A 21,306-nucleotide genomic window follows, 5' to 3' on the forward strand; every position below is an offset into this window, starting at 1 on the left:
CAATGATGGGCAGGGCAAGGGAGGAATTTGCCGCCAGTTACTAAGGGTTCCCAAAGAACTCCATTCCCTGAATCAAGTGTCTGTGTGTTACCCCTGAACCCCGCTCGCCAGTGAGGCAGTGTCCAGGGTTTTAGGCCACCCAAGCTGTGTCTCAGCCAGAGGGCTCTGGAAGGACTCTAGAGAGGGGAGCCCTGGTGTGGGCCCCTCTGGCCTTTGGGAGGGTGGGCCTCTGTGATGGTGGCTTCTTCGGTTTCAGGTTCCTGGGAGAGGGAGGTTATTTTAAGAGACTGGGGGAGAGTGAGTGAACATGCAAATGAGCCTCTCTCCACCTCTCACTTTCAAATCCTCAAACATCTAAAGTAGGAGGGCGAAGCTTTCTGGACTGGAAGGTTCCATTGGGGGGCGGTTCTCGGCCTTGGCCAAGAGAGCCCTTTATACCCCTTCACCTTAGCTTCAGGCCCGGGGCAGGATGAGATCCCTAGGATCAGCCTCCGAAGACCTTACAACCTTGCGCCAGAGAACCTACACCAGTGGGTACTCTGAGGAGTGCTTAAACAGGCAGCCATGATAAATTAGGCCACAGCAGTCATCTCTCTCCCATCACACCTCTCCCCTTTGCATTGCCAGTCAAAGGTTCCATCCAACCTTGGGGGCTCACCCCAAAGACCCACAGGCCCCATACCTATGCTGAGTCTGGCCTTTTCTTGCTGGGACACATACAGTGACAGAGAGGGCCCAGCAGAACCCTGGTCAACGCAGCCCGCCTCCACTTAACCACAGCTTCTCTGAGCTAGAACCAGCATTAGTGGGGGCTTGTCATTCTCACAGGCAGCTCAGGCCGCCACTGCCACCACCACAGCCTGGGAGGAGGAACTGATGACGGAGCCTGTGGCTTTGCAGGCCAGACCAGGCAGCCCTTTGACACACAGAGGCTCTCATGCACATATCTTTACACTTGGGCCACACACACATACCCTGCACATCCACAGCGAGCACAGATCACGCACCTGGGTAACAGAGTATACAGAGTATATGACACCCACCTGTACTCAGTGTACACACGGTCACAGACTTCCCAGAAAATGCTGCACTCACAGATGCTGACTGATCAGTACCATTTATTTGTTTGTTCTTTCTTTTGTTCCCTTTTTCTTGCATTTATTCCACAAACACGAACTGAGTGTCGGCTACTTAGCAGGCAAGGTGCAAAGTGCTAAGGTTTTATCAATGACAAACACAGTGGTCCCTGCCCTCAGGGAAGCCACTGTCCAATGGGGCAGGTAAGGAAGGTCCGTAGAAGTTTCCCAAGCAGAGGGCACCAACAATGACCTTGCTAAAAATGGAAACACTGGCCTGGGAAGAGAAGCCAAAGAGACAGCAAACCTGGAAGGAAGGGCCATAGTGGAGCGACCATGGGGCAGGGATGGATGCAGGAGTTTCGTGTTTAGACAAAGTGGGATTAGGTGAAAGTGATCACCTTTCATTTGATGAGTGGGATCTTGGGGGCAGACAGAAGGGTGTGTGGGAGGGAGGGAGCTGAGGAATTTGGGCCTGGGAGCCCCCAGGCACTTAGGCTAGGGGAGACAGACCTTCCAAGCAGAAATGGCCCTGACTTAGGAGCCAGGGCCAAGGAGATAGGGTCACTGGAAGGGACGAGTAGGAGGAGCAAACCAGGACAAGTTGGTCTGAGGGTGTCCGCCCTGGTCCTACTGTGGATCTGGCTCACTCTCCTTCATCAGAAGGGTGACTCAGACCTGACAGGTAGAAAGGACCCGAGCTGAGTGACTTCTCCAGGCGTTTTGTCGGGGTGGCTTAGAAAGGTGGGGGGGGGGTGAGGCGGAGAGAGCATAGGGCCAGCTCTGTGGGCTAACGGAAAGGAAGTGGGAGAGGCTTGGGTGTCTCCTGTGGGGGAGAGCGGTCATCATGGAGGTCACCCATGGTCCCCCTCCCTTCCCTCCCCTTTGCCCCTCTCTGAAGTTCCTCATTTCTTTCTGGGCCAGGGCAGGGTTTACCAGCCTGGCACTGCCCAGGGCGTGTCTTAGAGGTGGGGTAAAGTGATTCGCTCTGACTATCGTAGGTGGACCCAATTCTTGATGGTTGAATCAGGCTGTTGGCATAGACATCCACATACTAAAACACATCTCCTACCCCAAGTGGGCCTGAGGGATCACAGATGTGGTACCTAGAAGTGCAGAAGCCCAGTGTTCAGGGGCCCAGGAGTGGGGAGGCTGGAGCTGGGTGACCAAGGGCTTTGGGAGGTGGCCAAGGGTGTGACCGCGCTTGTCAGAGCCCAGCCACAAGGGCGCTGACAGTGGAGTGGAGGCAGGGAAGCAGCTGGAGGCCTGGATGCCATGTGAGCATAGGAGGCATCGGGAGAAGAGAGTCGTGTGTGGGCTGCAGTAGACAGAGATTTCCTGGAAAAGGGGCCCTGGCTGCCCCAGAGGATGGGGAAGATTCCTCGGCCCTTCCCCCAGCCAAGGCCCTCCTCACAAGTTCCCAGGGTGACAGTGCAGTCTTGAAACTGAAAGCAAAGCTGAACCAAGAGCACAAACCCACACACTGAGGAACAGAGACCACCCTCTCTGGCAGGTGGTAGAGGAAGGGAGTGCAAGGCATGCTTGTGGCCCACCTGTCTCATGCCCCCTCCCCCTCTGGCCCTGACACCATGGTACAACCCTCCACAAAGAGATACTTCTTCCTCAGCAGATTCAGCCCTTCAGAGCAAAGTGGCCGCCACTCCCAAGGCACACTGAGCCTCAGAGCACCGTGGACGGCCTGTCTTCCTTTCACTCCCCCACGCTCAAATTCTTCCCTAAGCCAAAGGAGTTATGGGGATTCTTCACACCATCAGCCCAGGCTGAGGTCACCCGGGGTGCCCTGCCATTTCCTGTGGCCACGCACTGGGAAAAAGAGCCCCAAGTCAGCTGGTACGGTCCCACCCTCCCTGTAATCTCAGTACTCTGGGAGACTGAGGTAGGACAAAGGCAAGTTAGAGCCCAGCCTAAGCAACTTAGTGAGCAACTGTTTCAAAATAAAATAAAAATAAAATAAGCAGGGGATGTAGCTCAGTGTGAAGGCCCTGGGTTCAATCCCCAGTAACACCATAAATAAATAAATAAATACATAAATAAATAAACGAACAAATCCTAAGCCCCTCTGTCGCCTTCTCCAGGAGAAGGGGGAGGGGAGGGAGGCATGCTGCTTGTCTTTGGGGCTGGCCAGAGGTACAGATGCTTACTCATAGTCCCCATCTCTCCCTTCTCCCTAGGTTGCTCCTGGTTGGCCCAGCCCAGTATGCAGCCTTGAGGCTGCTGGAGGCCACCACCCACACCAGCTCTCTACGTGGCTGGAGGAGGCAGTAAGCATCTCTTCACCAAGAAAGCACTGCAGCTCCAGAGAGCTTGGGAATCCTGCTGTCAGCTCTTGGAGCAGACAGTATGGCTATTACCCTGCAGCCCAGTGACCTGATCTTTGAGTTTGCAAGCAACGGAATGGATGACATCCACCAGGTATGGTCCCAGAGAATAAAGTCCAGTGGGCTGGCTGGCTGGCTATTCAGTCAGCAAATGTTGATCAAGCACCTACTATGTTAAGAGCACTGGACCTATGTGTCAGGCAGCCTGTGCAGCAGCTCTTCACTCATGTAGCCAGTCGGTAGTCATCAGATGGTCATTCAGGGAGCTGGCTGCTCACCAAACCAAGTGGCTGCTCAATAATCAGCTGAGCTGTTGGTCACTCAGCAAGCAGGACTGAAGTTGCAAGGTGTGTTCTGATCATCACAAGGGTTTTTGACCATTTTCTTCACCCCCAGTGTCACACTGAAAAAGGTGTTGGGATGACCACATAGCAAGAGGCCCCCTGCCAGGCATGGTGGCACACACGGGTAATCACATTACTCAGAAGGCTGAGGCAGGAGGGTTGCCACAAGTTTGAGTCCAGCTTGGACTAATAGTGAGTTCAAGGACAGCTAGGGTTACATAGCAAGACCCTGTCTCAAAAACAAAACAAAACAAAACAAAAAAATAACCAAACAAACAAAAAAACCAAAGGGAGGAAAAAGAAACAAACAAACAAAAAGCAAGAGGGCCCTTGCCAGCTGAAACTGCAGGGTGGAGTCCAAGCCCTGGCATCTTCAGACACCTGGCTCTAGTCCAGTTGATGGGTTCATTTCTAAGTGTCTTTTCAGCCTCCACCTGAGGATTCAGGATAAACCTGAGGATTCAGATAGAAGCCTGAGGATTCAGGTAGAAGCCTCCCCTCCCCATCTACAGAGAAGCTCAAAGCCATGGGGTCTTGTGGTGGAAGGAAGTTGGAAAATAGGATAGGATTCTGGCACTCAGGTGGGTACCCATTACTCCATACCTTGTGCTGCTAAGAGGTCAGATTTTCCATGCACTCGGATGTCCCCATTAGATGGTTATCCTGGCATACTCATCACTACCCTCCATTCCCCTCTTTCTACAAAATAGAGAAAGTAGAGGCAGCCAGGTATGGTAGAAGGAATGTAAGAATTGGAATCAGGAACCCTAGGTTTTGATCCTAGTTTGGCCACAATGTCACCTGGCCAAGCCCTGTCTCCTACTGAATCTGCCTGCCATCTCCCTGCCTTCTCCAAGAGATCTGCCTGGATGATCTCTGATGGCATCCCAGGATAACTGATGCGCCCTGTCCTAAATCCTTGCAAGGATGGAAGGCTGCCCCATCTCAGGCAGCCTACCAAAGCCTGCCCTCTAATGGGCGTCAAGCGCATTGTACTTTCTGTCCTGTGTTGTGACCCAAGGTTGCTCAATTTTGTTGAACCCTCTGGTGTGCCTAGCCTTGTGAAAGGCTTCACATGAAGGAGAAGGGAAGAAAAATCTAAGCTTACCTGGATTCTCAGTGCTACTTGCCATTTTCCACTGGTTTCTAGTCTGCTCAGCAACGTTTCCTGTCTTCATAGAGGCTGTTCTCACCTCCCAAATGACCCTCCACCCTCGCCAGAAGCCTCTCCTCCCAACCTACGGAGAAGCCCAAAGCCAAGGGTGCCCTCAGTTTCCCCCTTTTATCCCTTTTATCTATAATACCTCATATTCTTGTTTCCTTCTCATTGGCATAGGAGAAAAAAGTATTCCTCTTCCTTTCCAGGTAAGTCCTACCCTTGTACTTGACCTCCTGCCTTTTTTTAAGACTCCAAGCCATCAATCACCTCCCCTTTCTCTTGTATATCTCAGACTTCCTGCATCTTTCTCTTCATCTTAGAACATCTTCAGGTCTCCCCAACCCTAAAAGACAAGCTTCCTTCCTTTCTGCTCCACTGCATCAGAATACCACCTTCTTTTTTTTAATTATTAGTTTTTGTGGTACTGGGGATTGAACCCAGGGCCTTCACATTGAGCTATATCCCCACCCTTTTTTAGTTTTTATTTTGAGGCAGGGTCTCGCTAAGTTGCCCAGATGGGGCTTGAACTTGCCATGCTCCTGTCTCAGCCTCCCAGAGTGCTGGGATTATAGTCTAACCCTTTCATTTTTCTTAGGAAACAATTATTTTGGGGGGTACTGGGGATTGAACTCGGGACCTTGCACTTGCAAAACAGGTGGAACCACTGAGGTAAATCCCCAGCCCTCTTAGGAAACAATTTTTGTTGTGAAATTTATCATGAATACAAAAGAGTACATAAATTATTGATAGGTAGATAGACCATAAAGTGAACATACATGTACTTGTGACCCAGGTTAAGAAGTAAAACATTACTAGTCTCCTAGAAGCCCTTGATACCTAATACTTAATAAGAATTTATGCTAGGTCCTGTTCTGAGTGCATAATGTGTAGAGATCTGTTTAAATAACCCTGTAAGGTTAATAATGTGAGTGTCCTAATTTTATAAATGAGAAAACTGATACACAGAAATCTAGGTAACTTTCCTAAGGTCACACTGCTAGTAAGTAGCCCAGCTTGGTTTCTTTCTTTCTTTCTTCTTCTTCTTTTTTTTTTTTTTTGAGACAGGGTCCTACTACATAGCTCAGGCTGGCTTCAAACTCATGGCGATCCTTCTGTCTCAGCCTCCCAAGTGCTAGGAGTGCTGGGACCACAGGCATGTGCCACCACGCCCAGCCCCCAGCCTGGTTTCAAGCCCAAGCATCTGGCTCTAGATCAGCACAATCTGATAGAATTTTCTGGAATGGTAGCAATGCTGTTCTATATTTAGGTTATCTAGTATAAGCCTCACATGTTGCTACAGAGCACTTGAAATGTGGCTAGTGCGCCTGAAGAACTGAACTTTTATCTTCCATTTTTTCCCCTTGCTATGTCTGGCCTCAAACTCACAATCTTCCTGCCTCAGCCTCCCTAGTGCTAGGCTTATAGGTGTGCATCACTATGCCCCAGCTCTGAAGCTGTATCTTTCCAAAATTTCCATTCCATTTAAATTTAAAGACACCAGTGGCTAGTGGCTGTCACCATGGACAGCAAAGCTCTAGACAGTGCACCCTTAGTACACAGCTGATGCCTGCCTCAGTCCGTCCTCTCTCAGACCCCATGTCACCTGGCCTGGGACCCCAGCACTCCCCTGAAACCCTGAAACCATGCCAACCAGAGCAGCTGCCCAGTGGCCAAACCCAGAAGCCTTTAGTCAGTTTATACTCTTCTAAATTCCTCGGGAATGTGACAGGGACCAGTCTCAGTCTTTTTTCATGAACAAAGATTTAACATTCTCATGAAAGAAAACTTGGAAAACACAGGAAAATAAAAAGAAAAGGACTCCCCCCGCCAGATTTTTTGTTTTCTGTACTGGGGATCAAACTCAGGACCTTGTGCTCGCCAAGCAGGCACAGTGCCAGTGAGCTACATGAGATGTATAATGGATGTTGGGAAATGGGAAGAAAGTGTTCAAATGGGAAGGAGAACAAGGGAAGAAGGGACAAGAAAAAAGTGAAAATAGAAGGAAAAAATGAAAACAAAGCTTTTGTACATAGGGAGGGGAGGGGGCTTGAGGGGGGGAATGGGATAAAATAAAATAAAATGTATTTTTAAAAAAAGGGAAAAAAATCGTCCAGTCCAACAACCAAAACACAACTACAATTGACATCCTGGTTTGTTTCCTTTTTTGGGGGTACTGGGGATCAAACTCAGGACCTTGTGCTTGGGAGGCAGGCATCAGCACCACTGAGCTAAATCCTGGCCTGGTTTATTTCCTTTTTATCTAGAATTTTTTTTAAAATGTCAGCTGTGGGCCAGGGTTGTAGCTCAGCGGTGCTGCACCTGCCTGGCAAGCGCAAGGTCCTGAGTTTCATTCCCAGTTACCAGAAAGAATAATGTCAGCTGTGGTGGCGTACACCTGTAATCCCAGCTATTCAGGAGGCTGAGGCAGGCAGAAGGATCAAAAGTTCAAGAAGAGCCTGGGTAACTTAGCAAGACCCCATTCAAAAATAAAAAATAAAAAAGGGATATAGCTCAGTGAAAGAGTACCCCTGGGCTCAATGCTCGATACCACACACCCACACACACCAGGACTGGGTATAGCTCAGTGGTGGAGTGCTTGCCTAGCATGCATGAGGCCCAGGGTTTGTTCTCTAACACCATGAATGAATGGATGTCGGGGATGGATATGATCACAATAAATACATTGAAACTCAAGTAAAGTGAAACTAGGGGGCAGGGTGAGGTAAGGAGGTCATGGGGGCAAATGACCAAAGTATGTTATGCGTATGTATGAACCTGCCAGAATGAAATTCATTAACCTGTATATACACCATAATAAAAAAGATGTGAAACAGAAGGATTGGGTTGGGGTGTAGCTCAGTGCTAGAGCACTTGCCTAGCATTCGTGAGGCCCAAGATTGCCAATAATAATAATAAACAAATATGATTACCCTCCTTTTTTATTTAACTTTGCTTCATTTCATTTTTTTTTCTTTCTTCCTTTCTTTTTTTTTTTTTTTTTGTACCAGGGATCGAACTCGGGTCCTTGCACTTTCGAGGCAGGCAGTGGAACCACTGAGCTAAATCCCCGGACCAACTTTGCATCATTTCAGAACAATGATGCTCTCTAGGGGCTGAATTCTCAAATTATCTTCTCTACTCTGAGGAATTTAATGGCCACCTGCTACCTTTTGAGCTCTTGGACATTTGTGATGGGCAAATGTCTGGGTCCCCAACCATGGCCCTAGACTGAGTCCCTCACCCCTTACCCTTACCCTTGCCATCAACTAATCCTTTCCCACTCGCCTCACAAGGAGCCTAACCCTTCTCATCGACTGAGTCCCAATGCCAGGCCATGGATTACCCCAACCAATTAAAAATGCTTGCCCAGGTCTGGGGATTTAGCTCAGTGGTGCCTCTGCCTGCCTCGAAAGTGTAAGGTCCAGAGTTCAATCTCTGCTCCAAATAAATGAATAAATAAATAAATAAATAAATAAATAATAAATAAATAAATGCATGCATGCTTGCCCGGGCTGGGGGATAGCTGAGCAGTACAGCACAGCCTTAGTTTGCATGAGAGCCTGCTCCCCCACCCCCAGTACTAGAGATGGAACCCAGGGCCTCGAACATGCTAGGCAAATGCTCTAGCACTGGGCTACACTCCAATCCTTTTTAAAAATTTTATTTTGAGACAGGGTCTCACTAAGTTGTCCAGGCTTGCCTCAAACTTTCGATCCTCTATCTCAGCTTCCTGAGTAGCTGGGATTACTTGTGCCAGTATAACAGGCTAAGGCTCTGGGTTTGGTCCCCAGTGCCACTCACACACATGCTTGCCTTTGGTTGAGTGTAGTTTGGACAGAGCCAGGCCATCTCTTTTAATCAAGAGCCCACTCAAAGCATCACCTAGTGAGGCTGGAGTTTACAGCAACCTCATCTCAAGCCCTGAGGGCTCCAAGAAGTAAGAATTGCCCAAAGGGGCCAAAAGCTGATAGGGAGGGCGGCTTCCCGGAAGAGGTGGGTAGCCTTGAACCAGATCCCTATCTCCTCTGTAGCTGGAAGACCCTTCGGTGTTCCCAGCTGTGATCGTGGAGCAGGTACCCTACCCCGAATTACTGCATCTGTACTCAGGACTGGAGCTGGACGACGTTCCCAACGGCATCATAACAGACGGGACCTTGTGCATGAGGCAGGACCAGATCCTGGAGGGCAGTTTTTTGCTGGCAGGTCTGTTCCCTTTCTGGGCAGGGGAGGTGTGGTGGAGAGAGGGTTTCTGTCTTGGGCAATGGCAGCCCACGATGGCTGTGAGTAACCCTACTCAGGATGGGCAAGGACTCCAACAAAAGGTTTGTGTCGCTTCACAGAAGAGAGAGCCAGCTCAATTCACTCCAGCTCTCTAGATGTGGTGGGATGAGGAGGAATGGAGAGCCACTGGAGGGAGGATTAGGGCAGGAGGCATGCTGGTCGCTCCCAGGCTGTTCCTAGGGTCCCTGTGTCTCCTCTTCTTACCACTGTCGGCTTGAGTTGGCCCTGATTATAGCTGTACTGTGCCCTGAGGGAACTTTTCTTCTCCCTCCACCTCATAAAATGTGGAACCAGATGACAATGAGGCCACCTCACACACCATGGCAACCACTGAAGTCTTACTCAATGTGGAATCTCCCAACAACATCCTGGATGAGAAGCAGATATGTAAGTTTGAACCCCTGTGCTTTAACTCAAGACAGCTAAACGACTCCCTTTTAAAATGTCACATCCAGTTGGGTGTGGTAGTGCAGGCCTGTAATCCCCGCACTCTGGGAGGCTGATGCAGGATTTCCAATTTGAGCCCAACCTGGACAAGTTAGTGACTTAGCACGACCACGTCTCAAGATGAAAAATGACAAAAGGCTGGGGATGTAGTTCAGTGTGAAGGCCGTAGGCTCAGTCCCCAGTCTACCATACACACACACACACACACACACACACACACACACACACACACAAATCTTGGAGGCTGAGGCAGGAGGATCACAAGTTGGAGCCCAGCCTGGGCAATTGAGTGGCTTAGTAAGACCCTGTCTCTAAATACAAAGGTCCGGGGTTCAATCCCCAGGACTGCATTTTTCCCATTTTTTCCATTTTTTTCTTATTCCTTCCTTCCTTTCTCCCTCCCCCCATCCCTTCTTCCCCTTCCCATTTGAGCATTTTCTTCCCATTTCCCAATATCTATTATACATTTTCGTCCTTATTTCAACTTTGGGTTTCTCACATCAGAGAAACAATTCAGTATTTAAATATGTGTGTCTGATTTATTTCACTTAAGAGTATGGTCTCAAGGTGCATTCATTTAGCTATAAATGTCTCAAGCTCATCCTTCTTTACGGGAGAGTAGTACTCCATTGTATTAAAAAAAAAAAAGCCCCACATCTTCTTTATGCATTCGTTGGTTGATGGGCGTTTGGGCTGGTTCCAAGATTTAGCTATTACAAACTCTGCTGCCATAAACATGTCAATCCCCAGAACTGCAAAAAACCCCAACAAGTCACATCTGTATACTGGATTTTCAGGTGGGCTAGGTAACTGAACCTACCAATATACTTGTGAACAGACTCAGGCTGGGACTGGCAGGGAGGGGCAGGAAGGCACCAGGCACCAGAGATGAGGAAAAGATGGCCAAGGTGATTTTTGTGTTTTTTTCTCCAATTTTAAATTGTGGTAAAATACTAGACCGTAACACATACCACCTTAGTTATTTTAAAGTGTGTAGTTCAGCAGTGTGAAATACCTTTGCATTGCTGGGCAGCCATCTCCACCATCATCTCAGAACCCTTTCCATCCTGGAACCCTGGAACTGTCCCCATTAAACTGCCTCACCCCTCACCCCAGCCCCAGCAGCTGCCCTCCTACCTTGGTCTCTATGAGCTTGACTATTCTGGGTACCCATGTAAGAGGCATCATACCCTATTACGCTTTTTGTGGCTGATTTATTTCACTTAGTATAATGTTTTCAAAGCCCGTCCATGTGTAGCATGTGTCAGAATTTCCTTCCTTTTTAAGGCTGAGCAATAGAACAGTGGATAGGGAACTTTTCAGCCCCTCCCTGCCCCGCCTGTGACTTACTTAGAAATGCTCCAGGCTAGGAATGCCTTCACCCCTTCCCCGATTTTGGAGGGCAGCCCCCCAAAGGGCTCATGTGTCTGCTGATCTCCCTGGCTCCCCATTTTCCCAGAAGACCCCCAAGACCCCTCTCCTCCTGGTGCCCTCTCAGGCAGATGTCCTAACATACTAAAAGGGTTCCCCTTTTATGGCAAAATGCGCTTGCCCAAGGGGGTGCTGTGATATAGTGAGGGAAAGAAAAGCTCTAACGCTGAAAGATAAGAGATTTCTCACTTCATCTCTTACTAATATTCAGCCAGGACTCAACAAATATTTACTGAGTGCCTACAAGTACCAGGCCCTGACTTGCTGTGTGATTTGCCATCTCTGGGTCTCTCAGCCGCCTCATGTGGAAAGCCGAGGAATTGTGCTAAGTGCTTTCTACGGGCCTTTCGAAGGGAACGACTATGGCCCTTTACCCTGGACGCTGCCCGAGACTTCCTCACTCCCAGCTGTGGGCTCTAAAGGTGGCAGCTGTGATTGGGGCCAATTGTTGCCCCAAGCTCTGCAGATGTTTCCTCCCTGCCTGGTGTGAGACCCCCTGAGGCGTGTTCAGGTGTATCCTGTGTCCGAGCTATGGGGAACAGCAGCTCTGCCCTCCCCAGGTGCCCCCCATTCTCCAGGCCCGCCCACTGCATGCCTCTCTTCCTGCAGTCAGCACCTCCGAAATGCTTCCGGAGTCAGACCCTGCTCCAGCTGTGACTCTACCCAACTACCTGTTCCCTACCTCTGAGCCCAATGCCCAGAACGCAGGTGATGCTGGTGAGCAGGAAGAGCAGTCTCTGGAGGAGAGGGTCCTCAGAGAGGAAAGTGGCAAGAAGACTGGAAAATCAAAGAAGAGAAGTAAGGGCGGGGAGAAGCGTGTGTGTGTGTGTGTGTTCAGAGGAGTGGGCAGTGGGGGGCTAGGAAGACCCCAAGGGCTGAGCAGGCTGAGGCTCACAGACTCATGGAAGGGACCTCTCTGGGCTGGCAGGGATGGACTACAAAGCCTCCCTTCTGTAAGCCTGGCCTTCGCCTGCTGTTCTCTATGCAGCTCCTGTCTGCCCAGCACATGTGGACACTGCCAGAAATATCAGTAATCCCCATGGGCTGAATCTCAGGTCGAGAGTTCGGATACCAGGTCTGGACCCCTGGCCGGTCCCTGGAACTCTGGGGGCCTCTATCTATTCAAAATGACTCATGCCTCATGCTTATCTTCCTTGGCAGAGCTTATGAAGCAGAGACTGGATTTGACAGAGGACTTTGGACTTTCCCAAGCCTCAGCGTTATTGATTTACTCAGGGGGTGGCTGGCTGATGCCTCCTCATCAGCGTCGCCACTATACTGGCCTCCACAGCCATGGCGCCTTGGGCTGCCTCTCATTTCCAAAAGGAGGCCAGGCAGATTCTGCTCTTTGAAAGGTGCCTCGTTTGAAAGCATTACACTTCCCCAGATGGTGGGCCTGCTGTGGAGCTGCCTCTGAGGCCTGATCATGAGGGTCCAGATGCCTGTGGCTGAGGCTGTGGCCAAGGATTGACCTGGCCCCCTCAGTCTGTCCTGTCGCGCCCCATGTGGCCAGCTCACCACAGCCTCAGCCTCAGCCTGCTCTCTCACCTTCCTCTCACAGTCCGGAAGACAAAGGGCAACCGAAGCACCTCACCTGTCACTGACCCTAGCATCCCCATCCGGAAGAAGTCGAAGGATGGCAAAGGTATGGCCGGGAGTTGGAGAGGTGGGAGGGGTGGCTCTTAGCCTGCTGCTAGGGTCCCTGAGCCACCGCTCACTGACCCCTGCTCTGCAGGCAGCACCATCTACCTGTGGGAGTTCCTCCTGGCGCTCCTGCAAGACAGAAACACTTGTCCCAAGTACATCAAGTGGACCCAGCGAGAGAAAGGCATCTTCAAGCTGGTGGACTCCAAAGCTGTGTCCAAGCTGTGGGGAAAGCAGAAAAACAAGCCTGACATGAACTATGAGACAATGGGGCGGGCACTAAGGTAGGAGCTGCAGACGTGGAATCCCTGCCCTGGGCGTGTCACCAAGCGCTATGTCCAAGGGGTCTCTCCCACCTTAACTGAGGCCTGCTCTGTCCTTTAAGGAAGCGGGCCTCCTAGTGCTCCCATTAGCTTGCCCCACTCCCTCTTCCACTCTGGGAGGAAAAATCTCCTTCCTCTTGCATCTCTGCCCTGGGGGAGCATTTTCAGCCCCCCTCCCCCATCTCTAAGGAGGGTTTTCTGCACTTTGCAAGCCAGAGATCCAGGGAGATGGTCTTGAGTTGCCCCAAAGTGGGATTCTTAGGCTGGGGGCCTGTGGAACCCCTGCCATCCATTCCTTCACTCCCACTTCCATCCTATGTCCACTCCCCATCCTCAGCCCCAAAGCAAGATAGGGTTGGAACCACAGAACCCTTTGCATATCCTTTGAGCCTGCAGGGGAAAACCCAGGCCTTCCACACCCACCCAAGAGTTGACCAGGCCCCTTCCCTTGGCCCCAGGCTTGCCCTGCCCTGGAGGATAGTGTGGAAGGGAGATAGAGAGGGCAGGCCCCTGGCTCAGTCCTTGGCTAACTCCCACACCCCACCCCTTGTCGCCCAGATACTACTACCAAAGAGGCATCCTGGCCAAAGTGGAAGGGCAGAGGCTGGTGTACCAGTTTAAGGAGATGCCCAAGGACCTGGTCGTGATTGAAGATGAGGAGGAGAAAAGTGAGGCCCCAGCAGCAGCCCCTCAGGCCTCCACGTCCTCCACGAGCTCCACCCGCCGAGCCAGTTCCAGGGTGTCATCCAGGGCTGTCCCCCAGGGCAAGGGTGGCCCTTCCTGGGAGAAGCCAAAGATGCAGCACATTGGCCTACAGCCATCTTCGAGCCTAGAATTGGGACTGTCTCTGAATGAGGAGAGCCCCACTACCTCCACCATGCTTGTCTCCCCAGCAGACGGCCAGGCCAAGCTCACCAAAGCCGGGAGGTAAGGGCACCACAGCAGCCAGGAGCCTTCCTGCAGCCCCTTGGGTTAGGACTGCCTCCAACTTTTTGCAGAGCTCTGCTGTGATTCCAGGCTTTTAGGATCTTTATAGAACCCCTGGGAAGTCAGTAGGACCCTTGTGGACAAGAGAGGAAAGGTGACATGCCTACGGCCACACACCAAGTCACTCCAATGCCAGCACTTGACTTGGGGGGCTTCTGTTGCCAGCTGGGGCTGATTCTGCTACTCCAGAGTATGTCCCAAAGAGCTACCAGGGCCTTCCACACCCTGCCCAGTCATCTCCACTCCACAAGAGAGAACGGAGTAGACATGCCCGCTCTGCCTTCCAGCCACCCCCACCAAACTCTCACTAGTTCCACTTCTTTTCCTCATTCAGGGCCCCAAGTTTTCCCTGAAGAGGTTAGGCTTTGTCTGCTCCTCTTGCTGCACTGATGTGGCCCAGGAGGACACTCTTTCGAGAGGGAAGCAGTAGAGGGGAAGGGTGAGCTCTTGAGTCTAGATCCAAGTCCTTGCTCTCAAGTCTAGGGCTTACCAGCTGTGTGGTCTTCGGGTAAATTATGTAACCGCTCCATGACTCAGTTTCCTCAAGATGTAAAATGAAATAATTCTTATTTAGCTCATGCGCTGTTTTGAGGTTTGAGCAAAATGCAACATGTGAATCATTTGGAATAACCACTGAGTACTGGATAAATGCTAGCTAGAGCAACAACAGACAGAACACCTGCAACGCTGTCCCTGTTATACCCTCCTCCTTAGCTGGTCAGGAGGCCCCTCCTGCCTTAACCAACTCTTTTCTGTCTCATTTCAGTCCTTCTTCGGTGCCCAGCAACATCCACCTAGGAGTAGCCTCCATGGGGTCGGGCTCGGCCGTGACCCTGCAGACCATCCCACTGACTACAGTGCTGACCAACGGGCCTCCTGCCAGTACTACTGCTTCCACTCAGCTCGTTCTGCAGAGCATCCCACCCTCGTCGGCAACCTTCAAGGACACCTTCACTCTGCAGGCCTCCTTCCCCTTGAACACTAGTTTCCAAGAGAACCAGGTGGCCGCACCAGGGGCCCCGCTGATTCTCAGTGGCCTCCCCCAGCTTCTGGCTGGGGCCAACCGTCCAACCAACCCAGCACCACCCTCTGTCACGGCTGCTGGACCAGCAGGGCCCAGCTCTCAGCCCCCTGGGACTGTCATTGCTGCCTTCATCAGGACTTCCGCCTCCACAGCAGCCCCTGGGGTCAAGGAGGGGCCGCTGAGGTCCTCCTCATATGTGCAGGGCATGGTGACTGGGGCCCCCATGGAGGGGCTGCTGGTTCCTGAAGAGACCCTGAGGGAGCTCCTGAGAGATCAGGCTCATCTTCAGCCACTTCCAACCCAAGTGGTTTCAAGGGGTTCCCACACTCCAAGCCTTATGGGAAACCAGACTTTCTCTCCCCCTAGCCGCCCCACTGTTGGGCTGACCCCAGTGGCTGAACTTGAGCTCTCCTCAGGCTCAGGGTCCCTGTTAATGGCTGAGCCTAGTGTGACCTCATCTGGGAGCGTGCTGACCAGATCCCCAACCCCAGCCCCCTTCTCTCCATTCAATCCCACTTCCCTCATTAAGATGGAGCCCCATGACATATAAACGAAGGAGGTCCGAAGTATGACTCATGAGGGGAAGCTGAGCAGCAGCTTTACACGGACTGACTTACGTAGCGTACCTGCCCTTATGTTTCCAGGGAATTCAATACACCCGATCCTCAGCCCTCCAGGCTTGCCTGCCACCACCATGGCCAAGCTCTGTCCTGTTTGAGCATCCCTGGTATCAGACCGTGGCCTGCAGGAGCACAAGAGGATGTGCTCTCACCAGGATAATGGGCTGGCTTAGTGATGGAGGGAAAACTGGAGCCAGGGAGAAGCTTGTGGCCGCAACTGGCACAGGAACTTCGTGAGAAGAGTCGGGCCTGGCTGCATCTCGCCATCCGCATTCCCTGTGTAGGGGAATTTACTATCCCATATGTGAATAACTCTGTATGTATCTGTGTGTGTACTTCTGGGTCTCTATCTTCCTTTTCGGGGGGAGGACTGAGGTGTAGCTATGTGGTCTTGTCTTCAAGGATGTGTGTTATGTCCTTCTGTGGGTCAGCCACAGAGATGGGCATCTTTTCAAAGGGAATACATCCTCTGGTGCCCACGACTCAATGGCTCTGAGACTATGGGGTACAGATTTAATTCCCAGATCTAGAGATGTCACCAAGCTGGAACAGGTCCAGGCAGGAGAGCTTCAATGGGAACAATAAGGCTAAAGCCACAAAGGAAGGGGAGAGAAGAGAACTCAGCCCCAGGAGCAACCCCCACAGGCTAGACCAATGTGCTCTTCCTGGAGTTTGCCTCATTGCTCGCCACTGTCCCCATGCCAGCAGGCTGGGACCTTGGCCACCCTAGAGTGCTATGCTGGAGAAGTAGTCAGGGCAGAGCAGCCCTCTAGTCAGCCCCAGACATGAAGTCCCCAGTCAGGGCTGAGTTAATATTGAATATCTGTGCCTGGGTCTTCGGCTGTTTGTGCAACAGCAGCCCCGTGCCAGGCAACAGTTTCAGCTGGCACACTGCCCTGTGCACCCTGCCCTGGGTCACCTGGTCATTACTTCTCCCCTGAGATTTTCCAGCTGCCAGATGTTGCTAGGGGCAGTGGGCAGTGACCCAGGTGGGGTCTGCCACCTCGTCCCTGCTGTCCAGCCTGGCTTCTCACCTCAGAGGTGTGCCAGCCTCTCCTCATTTCCGATTCTCACACCTAATCGCCGCCCCTTCTTCACCAAGAAGGCAGGAGCCAGCTGACATGAGTTCCCAGGGCTTCACTCCATCTCCACATGGCTCCTCGCTTCCCTTTTGGCTTTCTGGGGAAGGGTCAGCCTGTTCTCTCTCCAAATCAGCCCCTCAGCTGAGGGACTGCGTCCCCCTCACCCCTCTCCCACTAAAACTGGGGGTAAAGCTAAGAAACATTGGGCTTGTGAGCAACTTTACTCTCTGGTGAATTTGGTTAATGTGAATCAGTGCCTCAGGACCTTTGCTTCATTCTTGGCACAAAACCACCCACTTGGCCTAACTACCTCCCCTGGCTGCCCTTTTTTCCTCCTTTTGTGGGCATCATTCTCTCTCTCTCTTCCCTCTCCTTCCCTGGAGAGGGACCATGTATGGCCATGCAGGTGCATTTACAACAGTTCCCAGCAGTTGGCACTGAAGTGCCTTTTCTAATAAAATCGGCTTATTATGACAATTTTCTGATGGTTGAAAGTAAGCATCTTGAGATAGGATCCCTTTTAAAAAAAGAAAATGGCACAAAGGCATGGCATGGGTTGAGAGTGGCCCTGCCCCTGTCTGAAATCTGTTTTCCGCCACTGCCAACTCCACAGACACCTGTCATTCCAGGGACATCAGAATCCTCACAGTGAAACCACGTGTCTCTTCAACAGTCTGAGCGCACACTAGCTGGGCCCTCCTCGCCATCATCCTTTCTCTGCACCTGGGCTGGCTCCTCATCTGCTACTTGAGACATGGGCGTTTCCCAAGGGTCTCATCATTCTCACCAGCTGGCTCTTCTGGATGAGTCTTAAATCTTCGGCTCCAGCGCTGTTTTCCTTCTACACCCCAGGCTTGTCTAGTAAGCTGCCAGACAATTCCACGTAAATGTCTGTCAGCCCCTCTATCAAATGAGGATCTTTAAATTCTTTCTACACGCACAAAAACAAAACCCAAGGAAAAGGCCACCAGGACTTGTCTATTTCGGTTAATGGTACCACATCTTCCTGCCCTCCTAAGCCTGAACTTCAGAGCTACGCGATTGCTGCCTTCACGGGGCCCTGCCCCCTCTCCCTTCTCCTACAGCTCAGTGCAGTTACAGTGTCCCACAATTTGGCCTGTCTCACACATCCTCACATCCCTCTAGCCTGGCTATATTATCCAGAGCCGCCCCTCCCTGGACACATCAGTGCCCCACCCAGTGTGACCAGACACCCTCTCCAATTTGCCGTAGCACCAACCCTGTCATTCTGCCTTCAGTGACTCCTGGCCTACATGTAGGGTGACACTTGAAGTACCTCTCCTTTCCACTCCTTCCTAGAGGCTTGTCAATAATCCTTCAGTTTCAGGACCATGGGACAGTCCAGGGGACGTGTGGGAAGGACGGGAGAGCACTTGCAGACTTCAGGGCAGTAACTGCAGAAGTACTTTTAAGTTTGGGCATCAGTTCCACCCTCAGACAAAGTCCAAGTCCTTGGCCCTTCACCATAAGTCCTGTCAGACTTCCCAGCCACCACACACTGCACCCGCCTCCGCCCCAGTGTCCTGCCCCAAACTAACTGCTTGGCACTTGCCTCTGTTCAAAATGTCCTGACTCTGCTTTTCCTTTACTGGGTTCTTCACAGTGTGACTGCTCTTCCTGTTCCCCTCATACCAACAAATTGTGTCTGTCCTCAAGACTCAATTCATGGAAGCTGCCTCCCCAAAGCAGCCTATCCTTAAGTGAGCTCTTTATTCTAAACTCATTACAATATTGCTCTTTGAGCAACTCATCACGAATAGCCTGTGACATCTCCTCTATTGTATTCCTGAACTGTTACTCAAGGCTTCAATGATCTGCACCTATTTAGACAGCCCAGTCAGTGTGTTACCTCCTGAGGGCCAGAGGGGACCGGATCCGCCATGGGACAGGCACACTATGAAGCAGATGAGCATCAGTGAACAGTTACTGATCGTCTGGTGGGAGATGGGGACCAAACTTTAAGGTAGGTGACCTCTGACCTCCCCTCTGCACAGGCACGCATTTACCCTCCCTGGCTCAGTACCCTCACGGTACCCGTGCCCACTTAGCACCCAATATTTGTTACTACTCCCAACATCCTCTGCCCCTCAAGAAACTTCCCTGTCCAGTTTCTTCCCTACTCAAAGTGTTAATGTAGCTAATCTGATAAACTAACCTGTGCTGATACAGTTATGGGAGTGAGAAGAGAACCAAAGGAGATGGGTTTTTTTTTTAGCCATGTGGCAACACCCCTGCCTTTGTGATGCTTTCAGAGTCAGGAGTTGAGTGGTAGTCCTTACCTCCCAGCAGCTGATGTGTTCCTCCCTCCTGGGCTCCCACGACACTTGTATATACCTCTTATTGAGGCAATAGCACACTGTAGCTCCTTAATTATGTGTTTATGTATGTTTCCCCTCCAATAGGCTGTGAGCTCCTCAAGGACAGGGACTGTGTGTCAGTCACTGTTATATCCACAGCGCCTAGCACAGTGCCTGGCACACAGTAGGTGCTCAATAAATGTTTATTGAAAGGATGAACGAGTCCTGAGTCCCATTATGGAGACTTCTGCTCTATACTCTGGAAGGCAAGAGGAGAGGAAAGATAATCCATACTTGGGAACTTCACAGCTTTTTAACTCGTCTAACACTGCTGGTAGCTGCTTCCTTTGCCCATGTCTATAGCTGTCTCTGCACAACAGGCCCACAAGGATCCCAAGGAGTTTCCAGCTACGCCTCGCTGTCACCAGGTGCCACAGATGATGCCCAAACTGCCTGTTGGTCACTGCCTCCTTCCTCACCACCATTTCCTCATCCCAGGGTGGGACTGAGGGATGGAAATGTCAGCCCTGTCGGGGGGGGGGGGGGGAAGAAGTTATTCTGACGGTCACAAGCCTTCTGATCCCATCACCTATTATAGAAGAGGCAGTTACCTCCAGCTCCAAAGCCGCTGGGCCTGGAGGGAGTGAGCTCATTCACCTCCGGGCGCCTGGCAGCCTTCGAGATCGCCTCTGCCCTGGCGCGCTGGATGTGGAAGCCGATGTGCAGCAGGTGGCGCTGTGGAGCCGGTGATGGCCAGCAGAGCCCGAGAGGTGGTCAGGGCGGAGCCTACCGCTTCCAGGAGAGACAGCCGCTGCAGACGTCTTGCTGTGCCTCGGTCAGGTCCCAGCGCCCCCAACTATTCCTGGGTGACTCTGGCCCCACCAACAACCTTCACTGCTCTGGAGCTTCGAACTTTCACCTCGGCCCCTGCCCACTTTCCAGGGGGAATTATCAAACCATTGTATGGCCCCTCCCCATTGGTAGCCGGCCTCTGGCCCCGCCCTCTGGCCCCCTCCCCCAGCCTCGCGGACCAGCAGGTGAGCACGCGGCCCGCCAGGCCTCCAGCGCTGCCCGCCCAGGGCCCTGAGGCTGCAGAGCTCCCGCTGCGGCCGCCGCCGCCCCTCCTCAGAGGCCAGGTCTGGTCCAGCCAGCCTGCCTTTTGCTACACTTTCACACACCGCTGCTTTCTACCTTGAAATCGGAGAACAATCCAGGCGCCCGCGACATCCAGACATCCACTCGCCAGCGGAGGTCCTGGACCGCCCATGGCACAAGCAGCGCAAAGCAGTGGAGGCGTCCCACTGCTGTGGTGGCCAGTCACCCTCCCGGTGGCAGCCCCGGCCTGCTACTAGGTCTAGTAGGCCTGAACATTTTGGATCTCAGTGTGACAGAGATGCCTTGGGTAGATCCTACCCTTCCTCAAACACAAGACCAGACACAATAAAATGCCCAACAGACTTCCTTCCCAGTTATTAGGTTAGAACAGTGGTGGCGAACCTATGGCATGGGTTCTGCAGCGGACACGCAGAGCCCCTCTGCACACAAGCCAAGTCACCCTGGAGTCACCCCAACCTCCAAACATTCAAATTTAATTGCAGTGTTGGCACTTTGCAATAAATAAGTGGGCTTTGGGGTACAGTTTGGATACTCGGTCTCTAAAAGGTTTGCTATCACTGGGTTAGAGTCTGGAAGGAGCAGTTTATAGGCCCATCTGCCCCTCCTCTACTCATGATGTAGGGATCCGAGATAGTCCTCTCTCCTGAATATGGAGCCTTGAACAGGGCTTCTTTCAACCCCAAAGAGGAACATTCTGGTAAGACAGTCATTAACTCTAGGCTTGTGACTGGCTCAGAGAAAGTAGCCGTTATTTCATCCAGCCATTATTTTCATGACTCCCATTAGTCGGGCAGGTCGGTAAACTGAACAGATGGAACAAAGGCCTGGGGAGATGAGCTTCTCAACCAAGGTGGGCTGTGGGAAGTGGCGGCGCTGGCTCTTTCCTACAGCACACTGGAAGGATTAGGAAAGCATTTAAAAGAGGCCATTGGTGAGATGTAGGTGTAGACTTAACAACACCGTCCACACCCCCTGCCTTGTTCTTTACAACCTGGCAGAGGGGCAGTGGGACTCCGCAGAGGTTCAGGTAAAGGAACCCAAAAGCATGAACAAAGAAACTGTGGTTTGCTTCTGCTTTCAACTCCACTCCTTTGGTGGTCTCTAAGCCTTTGGTC

The 21,306-nt window shown here is 51.7% G+C and overlaps 1 protein-coding gene across 4 annotated transcripts in view; it reads left to right on the forward strand.

The window, feature by feature from the left end:
• Positions 1-20,707, forward strand: part of Elf4 (E74 like ETS transcription factor 4) — a 44,944-nt gene extending 24,237 nt beyond the window's left edge. For all 4 annotated transcript variants that reach the window (XM_021240552.2, XM_013077902.3, XM_004860051.3 and 1 more), the window contains 8 exons: positions 3,269-3,509; positions 8,950-9,121; positions 9,494-9,586; positions 11,687-11,875; positions 12,639-12,722; positions 12,813-13,005; positions 13,603-13,971; positions 14,798-20,707. In XM_021240552.2, coding sequence (XP_021096211.1) covers positions 3,438-3,509; positions 8,950-9,121; positions 9,494-9,586; positions 11,687-11,875; positions 12,639-12,722; positions 12,813-13,005; positions 13,603-13,971; positions 14,798-15,605 — 1,980 coding nt within the window. In that variant the 5' untranslated portion in view covers positions 3,269-3,437 and the 3' untranslated portion in view covers positions 15,606-20,707. The remainder of the gene's footprint in view (positions 1-3,268; positions 3,510-8,949; positions 9,122-9,493; positions 9,587-11,686; positions 11,876-12,638; positions 12,723-12,812; positions 13,006-13,602; positions 13,972-14,797) is intronic.
• Positions 20,708-21,306: the final 599 nt, after the last annotated feature.

This window comes from Heterocephalus glaber, unplaced genomic scaffold, assembly GCF_053883595.1.
Source record: "Heterocephalus glaber isolate CG9 unplaced genomic scaffold, H.glaber_assembly_v1.0 deba00001729, whole genome shotgun sequence".
NCBI classification, from domain to species: Eukaryota; Metazoa; Chordata; class Mammalia; order Rodentia; family Bathyergidae; genus Heterocephalus; species Heterocephalus glaber.